Genomic DNA, 11,490 nt, shown 5'->3' with positions numbered 1-11,490 from the left:
AGCTGGGCTTGGACGTGAGGGGACGCGAAGTCTGAGATTGCGTGTGGGGGCGGTTAGATGCGATGCTGCCTGACTGTGAAGTACCGGAAAAGGAGGGTGAAGTGCCAGGGTGCTCCTCACTGCTGAGATAAGTGTCGGGGATGCAATCCTGAGAAGCAACTATTTGTGAAGTGGACCCAGTGACCATGGGCCTAAACTGCTAATAAAAGGTTTCAAAGGCAGAGAAAAACGGTGATAAGGCCTGAGGGTTGCAGGGCATAGCTGACCTCCCCGACCCCTCTTGGGCGCCAGACCCACTTAAATTGGAAGAAAGAGCCTGCTGGTTTCCCTTAGAAGCCATCCCACTACTCAACAGAAATTAAACCTAGTCCCCAACTGAGTCAGAGCATGCTGGTCACGCCTGCCAGGCACTAATTAGGAACCACAAGCCTGAAGTTCCCCTTTAAATAGTTCAGTATTACTGAAGGGCACTACAGCCCAGTATAGACTGCTTAAGAACAAAATATGCCTTTAAGTTCTTTTGACGAACTTCGGATGAACTACACCAAGGAACTAGATCACATCATTGCTTGCAAGAGGAAGAACCCTCCTTCCTGCTCCTGGCATTTCTACCAGCTCACCAAGCTCCTAGAGTCTGTGCAGCCTGTTGGTAAGAGGAGAAGGGAAGAGAAAGAGGTTGGCCACGCAAAGGGCAAGATCTTTTGTTAATCTTTTGATCAAAACCCCACAGAATCTGCTGTTGAACTTGCAGGGTGGGGGAGGGCTCAGGGAGAGGGGAACAGACACCAGCAAACCTGTAAAAATCAGCTCTGGGAGCAAATCTGCGGAAAGTCACTGTGACCTCGCAGTCATTTCCTCCAAGAGACAACTGTGCAGTCAAAGAGATAGATGCTTGCGGCACCCTAAATGGCCTCAGCCTAGGATACCCGAAGGAGCATCTCCACCCCCATCGTTCAGCCCTGAGGTCCCGCTCCGAGGGCCTCCTGGCAGTTCCCTCACTGCGAGAAGTGAGGTTACAGGGAAGCAGGCAGAGGGCCTTCTCAGTGGTGGCACCCGCCCTGTGGAAGGCCCTCCCATCAGATGTCAAGGAAATAAACAACTATCTGACTTTAAAAGGCATCTGAAGGCAGCCCTGCATGGGGAAGTTTTAAATGCCTGATATTTTGGGGGGTTTTCACTCTTCTGCTGGGAGCTGCCCAGGGTAGCTGGGGAAACCCTGTCAGATGGGTGGGGTATAAATAATAAAATATTATTATTATTATTATTATTATTATTATTATTACAAACAGAAGAAGACACCTTCACCCCAGTATGGCTCCCCTTTATCACATACAGAGCCCAACAGGACAATGACAATAATCCACCAACAGCATACAAATCAATATGGCTAACCTGATCCAAAATGCCCTTTCCATATTTGAAAAATCCACACACTTCATAAAGCTGATTGGTCTACATGCCATTTAGGGGAAGGAAAGTGCAGCCCTTTCTTCTGAACTGCAGGCAGTGGAATGCATTCGTCCTGTCATCACCCTGTTTTTATCAAGGGGCAGAGTTAAGCCAGGTTGAGCCCAGTGTGTCCCTTCTGTAGCGTATGCATACAGAATTAGCATATGCATACAGAGAGCACAGCTCTGTGAGGTGGGATCACCATCTCTTTGTATTTATGTTCACTGGCAAACAGTAGCCACTCACTGAGCTTCCTTTTGCCCTGCCATGCTAAGGAGGACTCTAGACATAGCCAGGGGTCAGAGCTGAGGAATACATGGAAACACATCAGCACCCAAAACCAAACAGGTTGGAGCAAAGTCATCAGAAATAGAGACACGCAGCCTGTTCCTGGTTCACTTGGCCTAAAAGGGCCGACTCACACCAATTTTCAGAGGGCATTTGGCTCCACTCCCAGCTCCTCATAACATCAGGGCCTTGTGTTATGTTGCACATGTGATGTTGTGTTGGGTCCCCCCAATCCTCTGGAGAAGCTGGACCAACATGCCTGATCAGTTATGTAGTGAGAAATCAGGCAGTAGTAAAGGACATTAAACATTGAGCCCCGTTTACTTGGGCCATTGCATGACATATACATTCATTTTCATCTGCAGGATTCATGTGAAATGAAGAGGACTATGTGAAGCTACAATCCCAAGACAACTACATGTGCTTCCTTTCTACTGTGCTGGCCATCGACAGCATTGAATGTTTTAAGCCTCAGATGCCATCTTAAGTTCTTGTTGTTAGGTGCTCCTTTGTATTCAGATCAGGCCTCAGCAGAATAATGTAGCACTTGGGAAGGAAGATGCAGCCCAGGAGCCCAGCACTGGAGGCCAACATAGAGAAGATCTGCACGGCCACCATGTACTTCCCCTTGGTGCTCAGGTAGGTGGGCACAAAAGACACCCAAACACTGCAGAAGACCAGCATGCTGAAGGTGATCAGCTTGGCTTCGTTGAAGGAGCCAGGCAGCTTCCTGGCTAGGAACGCCACCGTGAAGCAGATGGCAGCCAGGAAGCCCAGGTAGCCGAGGGCAACGTAAAACATGGCCACAGAACCTTCGTTGCATTGCAAGATGATCTCTTCCGCCTGGGAGTGCATGTCGGGCTCTGGGAATGGGGGAGAAGAGCCCAGCCAGATGGTGCAGATGAGAACTTGCACACCAGAACAGGAGATGACAATGGAGTTGGCCAGACTCTTCCCTAGCCATCTCCTCACCCTGTTCCCTGGCCTTGTGGCCAGGAAGGCCAGCACCACCGTGATGGTCTTGGCCAAGAGGGAAGAAACAGCAATGGAGAAGATGATGCTGAAGGCCGTTTGTCGGAGAAGGCAGGTCGCTATTCTTGGTTGCCCAATGAAGAGGAAGGAGGACAAACAGGAAAGCAGAAGGGAGGCGAGCAGGATGTAGGAGAGGTCCCGGTTGTTGGCTTTGACTATTGGGGTTTCTTTGTATTTAATGAAGATTCCTAGCACAATGCCTGCTGTAGAAGATAAGAAGAATGCAATGGAAGCTAAGGTGATCCCCAGATGGTCTTCATAAGCCAGGAAGGTCACAGTCTTGGGGACACATTGATCTCTGTCCTTGTTTGGATGCTGATCTTCTGGGCATTTGGTGCAATGTTCTGCATCTGAGAAAGAGAATAATAGAATCACAGAACTGTAGAGTTGGAAAGGAATCTTCTCATGCAGGGATATGCAGTTGTTCCATATGGGCATCAAGAGTGGCTTTTTGAAAGTCTATGCTGATGTGGCATAAGTCAGGAGATAAGAATGTGTAAATAGGTAAAGAGAGGGGGAAATAGTCTGTTGGTTTTACAAAAATGTTTACCCTTTTTATTTTGCCTTTCCTCCAGGGAGATAGAGGGGGTGCACAATCTTATTCTCATTTTAATCACCAAAGCAACATTGTGATCTCGGATTAACTGAGAGGCAATGGCCTCCACATTGGTTTACTGCATTATATGGTTCCTGCGTAATCCTGAAGACACATTTGTTTAACTTATCCTTGTTAATGCAAACAGTTTTCTATTGCTTCCATGCAATTCTCATACTAGTGAGATCAGAATAGTCCATCTATTGAATTGTAATCATTTTCATATACTGTATCATTTATTTTGTATTACGCTTTTACTGTGTTAAAAATCTGCCACTTCTTATCATTTGTTGGTTCTACTTAATCACTTTCTAAATTCATTTCCTTTTTAGTGCTGTTTTAGTTCCTTTATAATTGGAAGCTCAGTATAAAATAGCAAAAAGCAATGATTCCCGTTTTGAACCCCAGTGATTGCTGACTTGCGGCATTTCTTTCAAATCACTTCCTGGAATGAAGGTGATTAAGAAGAGAATAGAAAGGATGTACATTCAGCAATGTCTTCAGAATTCCCACAAAAAATGCACCTGAATGAATCTCCGCCCTGAATTCATTCTCCCAAGGAGCCTTTCCCTTAGAGCAACCAACCTGCCTGAGTGGAGAACGCCCCTTCTGCACATGGGGCGCAAGCATAGCAGCAAACAGGCTTCCCTTCTTGAACCACCTTGGCATATCCAGGTCGACATCTTTCAGTACACCTGGAACGAGGTGCAGCCTAACCATAGAGAGAAGAAGATGTATTGAGGGGAAAGTGTCCGGAGTATTTTTGCAGATGGAATTCCCTCATAGAATTTGGAAATGACCCACCAAACAGGATCTCTCATCCCACTCACCCCATCCACTCTGGCGGAGAATCGTTTTTGATGCAGAACAGCATGGCAGGGAGACCACTTGGGTGTGTTTGCTTGCTTGTTTTAACATTTATATCACACTTTTCTATACAAAGGTCTGCTCAAGGCAGAGGACAAAATATACATAAAGCAAATGGCAATCCTAGAATCACAGCATTAAGAAAAGGGCAGTTACAGAACAAACTGATGAAGGTTACTAATTGAAAATACTGACACCTGAATACAGTAATGAAAAACTGACTCTTGGATCATTATTAAAATAAATTTTGAGTCCTGGGAAAGAAGGGAAGAAATGAACCTCTTGTGGGAAGCTCCTACATAACAGAGAAGTTCCCCCTCTGGCGATCATCATCATCATCACTGCTATCCTCATCCTCTGACCTTTCCTCCAATGATCGCAAGGTGATTTCTGCAGCTTTCTCCCATCTAATTTAATATCTGAACAGCCCTGCAGGGGTCGCAAGGCAGAGGATGTTCATGGCAAGAGAGCTGGCCCAGGCTGCTGAGGACCCTTCTGAAAGGTTGGGTCCAGTGGCCCATGATTTTCCCATCGCCTGCAGTGAACCCACACTTTCCAGGGGTTCATAACATGAGGAGTCATGTTAAGGCACCATTGGCTGACCACAAAATGACATTTTACAGCACTTGCTCAAGGAAGAGCCTAAGCAGGCTCTCCTACCCTCTCCGTCTCTTACACCCCCTACCTTGTTAAATTTATTAGGCCACTCGATAGCTTCTGGATTAATGGTGAATTTTATTACACCCGATTCCTCTCTCCTGATGCCCCCAATGTTCACCATCGCACGAGACTCATTGGGAAACATCACCAAATTCTTTATATCAAAGTCAGAAGGCAGCTCCCAATTCTCATCCAAACAAAGTCTGCCCCTGGAAGTATTGAAACACTGAATTTCATTTAAGAAAGGATGAAGCTGGAACGACAGGGAAGGCCGTATTAAGAAACCATGTTGAATATCTTAGTTCTACTCACTTATGAACTGGGGCTAGACTCATCTAGACTAGAAGCCCTATTCAGGCATTTTATTTGATTGATTAAAGCAGGAGTTTCAGCCAGTGTGCCATGGCACCCTGGGGTGTCAGATGATAGTCAGGGGTGCCGTGGGCAACACTGGTCTCCATCCCTCTTTCCTTCCCTCCTTCCTTTGATGCGCCCTCTTGCATCTCTGCCTCCCAAAGGCTTGCACAGCTGTTTGTTGCAGCGGCTACAAGCTTGTCTACAAGCTCCCCAGACGAATGGTGCCTCTGGGGCTGGCCAGGGGGTGCTGGGTGCCAGGAGCTGAGGTGCCTTGGAGTAAGCAAGCAGGTGGGCGAGGGAGCCCAGCCAGCCAGTCCACCAACCCTTGCTTTGTGGAAGGGACAAACAAGTGGGAGGCCAGGCAGGCAGGCAGGCAGGCACCACACTGGCCTTTCTTGTGCTTGTGGGACCACTAAGGCTGGGGGCATCCTCTTTCCAGGCCCCCATGGGGCCGCATGAGGAGTCATCTTTCTTTGAGGTGGGGGGTGGCTCAGGGATCAAGGATGGCTGTGGTGGCAGGCTGCAGGACTCCCAAGGAGAGGAGAGGAGACTGAGGGAACACTCCACAAGGGAGGGTATTTGGAAAGGGGCGAGGGGCTGCCCAATCTGCAGGCAAAGTTTGAAATAACTGGGCTTCTGAGGTCTGGAGCTTGTTTCTCCGCTGGTGAGCCACAGAAAGAATGTGGCTGGTCAAGGGAGCTGTGGACTCAAAAAAGGCTGAAAACCTCTGGATTAAAGTATTTATATAATTTACATATAAAATAACAAGGAGCTTTGAAAAATGAGATTAATACAAATGACAATACTATTTTAAAACCCACAAAGAACGTAGACATCCAAAATGTCTAACAGGCACAATCCTCAAAAACAGTGCTTGGGAATAAGTGCATTGGAACGAGCTGAGAGAGCAGCATTTCCACAGGAGTCCCTTTCATCTGGAGTGAAGATTATTGCACAGTATGAGGGTGACTGCAGAGAGGGTAACTGCACAGACCCTGCCCTTGTCACATGTGTTGTGCCTCCTTCGCAAGAGGTTCAGAGGGTGGCAACACGAGAGCGGCACTTTTCTGTGGAAGGGAGGCTTGCCTTCATGACATATTTTTAAGTGCTGACAAAAGCATTCCTCTGTATCCAGATCTTAAATCACAATCCATGGCCTTTTAAATGAGTTTGTGAGATTTGATTGGCTTTTCTTATTTTATTGTTACAGGTTTTTCCCCTCCTATATTTTTATGCTATGATCTGCCCTGTGATCTTTGGACAAAGGACAGTTAACAACAGCAACAGCAACAACAACTAGAAGGTGCCACAAGGCATGCACTCCTCCCAGTCCCTGCAGAGCAGTAGTGAGATTCCAAGGCGTTTCCAGACGCTCCCCCAGGGTCAGGGTTCCTTTGAGAACCAAGAGAAGCAGAGACTGCCATAGCTTTAAGTTGAGATGGAGGGAGTCCAGATCTTACAGCATGGTCATCTCAGTGGCAAAGAGCCCCACACAGTGGCCTTGCATTGCAGAGAGAGCCCTCCTGAACCCGCCTCTGGCCTTTGCAGAAGCTTCTCCCCTTTCTCCCACTTCCACAACCCCTAGAATTCCAAAGCACAGATTTCTTTGGTGGCATCAGACTCAGTTTACCCTGATAGCCTCCCCTGCTGAGCCCTGTGGCCAGAGCGACTCTTTTTATTTCTCTCGGTGTCTACATTGCCTTCCTTTTGTCTGGTTAGTGACTTGGGCAGGAGTAGCATTGGGGGGGGGGCAGGGAAAGTGGTGACCTTCAGTTCTTGCAACTGCCTCAGTCCAGCCGACCTTCAGAGAAGTGTTACTGGGACAATGAGGGCAGAGATGCTTCTGTTTCACTTTGAATAAAGAGTTAAGTTTACTGGCTTCTGGTGACTTGATGTTTTATTGCTGACTTACTGATCTGAGCCTTGACACAAAATTAGTACATAAAACCATGGAATAGAGACACTCCCAGTGTCCCTAATTTCTCAGGGACATCCCTGATTTAGAGAAGCCGTCCCAGTTTCTGATTTGATCCCCAAATGTCCCAATTTTCCTTAGGCTGTCCCTATTTTTATTGGAGAAATGTTGGGAGGGTATGGAGTTATCCAACTCCTGAGCCATCTGAAGACAATCCTGTATAGGAAAGTGGTTTTGTTTTTTAATGTTTAATGTTTTATTATGTTTTTATATGTGTTGGAAGCTGCCCAGAGTGGCTGGGGCAACCCAGTAAGAGGTGTGGGATATAAATCGTAAAATTATTATTATGGAATGGGACGTTCCTATTTTCATCAGAGAAATGTTGGAGGGTATGATATGTACAGGTTTTTATATGCACTGGAATCCCAAAAGAGGGTTGTTATTTTTTGCCTGACCTCTAAATTGTATTGTAGTTAGGACGGTATAATTCAATTTGCAAAACGGGGAAGAAAATACCTGCCATGGTTGTAGTCTTTGATGTTTCCCCTTGTTTCCTTCCGCCACCATCAGCAGCCGCTTTGATCTAGATGAAAATGCAGCATTGACGGCCTGAGCCACAGCCTGAGCAGTGATGTAAGTGCTGTAGCTGTCTTGAGACAGGGCTCTCTCCAGCTCCTCTTGCGGCAGAGCCTCCAGGTTCTCCTCCTCTCTGCATCTTGTCTGGCCTTTCACAGACAACACATGCTTTGAATATGAACATTGAAACATTTTCCCCAGAAAATGCTGAAGAAGATTGGAAAGTACTGCATAGTAATCACGTTTTGTGCTCTTTATTCTGGTCTTCATTATGAAGGAGAGAGACCCATGAATGTACTGGAAGTACATAGGGGGAATAGACAAGCTAATACTGATTTCCTGAAAAGATGTTGTGATCCAGACTTTCGCCCCTATTTCCTTTTCATACATTTCGTGTATCGACACAATTTTGAAGATTCCCACTATGTCAGTTACATAGCAAACAAATACACCGACTTGTCTCCAGATGAAAAAAGGTTCACCTGGGCTGATCCTAAGTGCTAGATCATTTTCCTTTATTATTTTTGATAAGGCAATGCAAATCCCTCTGCTGATCAACAGAGGTGTCAAGGCGCTCACAAACATTTCTCCACTGTTATTGTCCGGAGCCAAGAGGCCAATCCACGTCCATCCAAAATGCAGGAGCAACTCGACAATTCCTTGGTGCTGAGTTTTCTCTTTTGGGAGCATCCGGTAGACAAAAGGGAACTGCGTTTTATCTTCAAGACCCTGGGCAGTGAAGCCATAACTGATCTAGTGAGGAAATGAAAAGATTACTGTATGCATTTCAAATTCTCTGACCTTCCATGCCCTACCCCTTCATACCTGTGGGATTTTGTAGATGCTTGACATGGCTGAAATCTCTTTGGAGATGGCAGAATTTCCCCTTTCAAGAACAACTAGCAGGTCATTTGGATCGCCACAGTGATAATTGGGAATATTGCTTCCACTGCCTGCAAGCAGCTTTAGCATGGCATCTGAAGTCATCCTTGCATCTGCGTAGTTCTCATAGAGGCTGTAGCCCAGGGTGATGTTGGGTAAGAGCCTGAGATCCTGGTTGATCTCCTGGATGGTGAACAAGAAGGACGATACGCGCCAGTAGAACCAAGGTGACTCTCTACAATAAAGGAATAAAGAAGTATAAAGCTACAATTCACAGCTGAATGAAAACAAACATTATCTGACCAACAGAGATTAGTATTTATTTAATTATCTTATTGCATTTATATCCAATATTTTTTCCTGCCCATTATACAATAAAGAGTATGCAATTCATGCTCCATTACAGGAGCACAGACACAAAGAGTCTCCATGTAATTAAAAAATTAAAAAATTAAAAAATGAAGTTTGTGAAATACTGTGAAGCTGCAAAGGTTGCTTTTGCTTCAGTGGTCTTGGCTGCTTCCAAGAGGAGAGGTGTAAATTCCTCAATTGTTTTTCAGAAGGAAAAATGGGGGTCAAGGAGGAGGAGGGTTTTGCCAAAAATGACCACAAGGTTAGAAAACAGTTGATCAGGAACAATTTGTGTCCTAGAGAGGAAGCACAAAACACCTCTTTAATTACAGATGAGGTCTGTGGTGCTGAAAATGTGTGTGTGAAAAAATATATATTAATATTTCTTGTTCACATTTTAGAGATCTGACTCCACTAACAATTAAGTCATATTACCTGCATTATTTCATTTGTTTAATTCAAAGAATATTTTTTCTGCTTTTCAGCATCAAATGTCACACAGAGGGTTTTAAAATGTTTTAAACCGTTACATTCCTAAAAGACAACTCTGATTAAATAGTTTATAAATTGTCCAAATAGAATAATAATAAATAAAATCATTGAAGCTTGGGGACTGCCTGAGTTTTGTGCCACCCCGCAGGTGGGATAATTCAGTGCATTCTTTTGATTCCAGACCAGATTCATTTACATGATTGTTTTACCACCTTCAAAACCCAACACAGCAGCATGAGTAGAGTATTTTACTAGGGAAGACCCAGGGGACAAGGAAATAGGAGAAGTTTTGAGGAGACTCTTTTCCCAGCTTCCAAATCCCATGAAGCCCAGCCAGTAGGGCCAGTGATCAGGGATGATGGGGGTTCTAGTCCAGTGACATCAGAAGGGCCCCCAGCCCCCCCCCCAAATCTGAAATAAGGGCTATTTCCTTGATAAATAGGAACCACGGCAGAAGTACTGGTAAGCGTGACATCCCTCTCTACAGGATGACATACTTCTCAGTGCTGGTGAAGGGTGTCTTGGAAAAGACATATGCATCTTGATTAACAAAATGTTTTGAAGATACAATGCCACTAATGAGAAAGTCGCCAGCCCGGTAATAGCTGCAAGCATCAGTTTGATCCCTGACCAGATTCAAGGGGCATTTTGCCTTCTGGTTCCTGCAGACTACATGGTGCATCATTAGCAGCAGCAGCAGCAACAGAAGCAGCAGGGATCTCATTCTGGCTCTGCATCTTACACATATATTCCTCTTTCCCCAGCCTTTCGCTTGCACTAAATCATGGCTCAGTCTGTCTCCGACACACGAAATATCCTCTTCAGCAATGTTTTCTTTCACCGTCACAGTGTCATTAATATCATGCTGTTGTTGTTTCTGATGCTTATGCAATCTCCAGAAATATCTCTGGAGCTTTTAAAAGAAGAAATCACTATGATTTTGATAATTACAAGTGGAAGAAGTTTCACCTCAATAACTTTCTGGAGTTCTGAATGGCTGAAGAGGCAGGTGCAGAGCTGGAGAAAAACATGTTTCTCATATATTTGGCATAACTCAGTGTGTGTGTGTGTGTGTGTGTGTTATGCGGGGGGGGGGGCAGTTTGGCCTGAACTTTTCTCACACAGACCTAATGAGAGCCCTGCAGCAGGATCAGACCAAAGACCCAACTAGTCTAACAGCCTGTACCTCATAGTAGCATGTAGGGATCAGATGGGATTACCATGAGGAATTATAAAATATACATCAGGCCACCATGTCCACGATGAAGACATTGTGTGGACTGGGTTTGATATATTGATGATAATTTCTGATGAAATCCCATAAGATTTTACATTCATGCCCTTTTGATGCCCTTTTGCCTCTGCTGCCCATTTCTCCCTGCTCTTCACGAATCACGTACACACTTAGACAGGCCGGCGTCCTGGGTCATCAAAGACAGTGGGCAAGTTTATTTGATGTAGGATCTTAATCTTAGGGCCAGGAAGCAGATCTCACATTAAGGTGATAACGGTCGCTGTCCTCCTGGCCATCCTCCTTATCATATGTTTATTGCTTGTTTATTACCTCCTGGGTTGCCAGATACTCTCCTTTGTAGTTCTCAACTTATTTACCCCAGAAATATTTGTCCTTAATTAGTTTTAGTGTTTTAACTTTCTCCCCACGTGGGTTTGTGGAAATGCTCAAAAGAAATCTGATTGGTTCTTACGAACACTCTGTAAAAAGTTCTTTTGTGAATAAAAAACGGCCTGGGCCAGGGGGCTGCAGACACGGACAAGCACAGAGAGACACGATTATACGCACCCTTCCCAGAGTCTTGCTGGGTCAAGCCTCTGTGTGTATTCTTATTAATCAGAGTTCAATCCTTCCTTTACTTTGCGAACACAACATAGTGGTGCCCCATGTGAGGCAAACTTAAAAAGTAATAGGAGATCCCTATTCCTCTGCCAGAGCTTCAGTTCCCAGGATGGTTTAGCAATCAAACTCTCTTTATGGGTAACTCTGGGGATTGTAGGTTTCAAATGAAGG

General features: G+C 45.3%; 1 protein-coding gene and 1 long non-coding RNA gene across 2 annotated transcripts; one reads left to right on the top strand and one right to left on the bottom strand.

The window, feature by feature from the left end:
• Positions 1-486: 486 nt before the first annotated feature.
• Positions 487-2,211, top strand: LOC310661229. Its single transcript, XR_014503844.1, has 2 exons — positions 487-645; positions 2,103-2,211. It is a non-coding gene; the product is annotated as an uncharacterized lncRNA (long non-coding RNA).
• Positions 2,212-2,220: 9 nt separating this feature from the next.
• Positions 2,221-10,384, bottom strand: LOC310661228 (vomeronasal type-2 receptor 26-like; the record flags this gene model as incomplete). Its single annotated transcript, XM_083406996.1, has 6 exons — positions 9,962-10,384; positions 8,565-8,856; positions 7,680-8,492; positions 4,917-5,144; positions 3,950-4,076; positions 2,221-3,119 (listed from the first exon to the last, which is right to left on the bottom strand). The coding sequence occupies exons 1-6, from the start codon at positions 10,186-10,188 to the stop codon at positions 2,221-2,223; spliced, it is 2,586 nt and encodes an 861-aa protein (XP_083263122.1). The 5' UTR covers positions 10,189-10,384.
• Between the last annotated feature and the right edge of the window lie 1,106 nt (positions 10,385-11,490).

This window comes from Podarcis tiliguerta (assembly GCF_965153285.1).
Source record: "Podarcis tiliguerta genome assembly, chromosome: 12".
NCBI lineage: Eukaryota > Metazoa > Chordata > Lepidosauria > Squamata > Lacertidae > Podarcis > Podarcis tiliguerta.
Note: the sequence above shows the minus strand (reverse complement) of the source record. Positions and strands in the feature narration are given on the sequence as shown.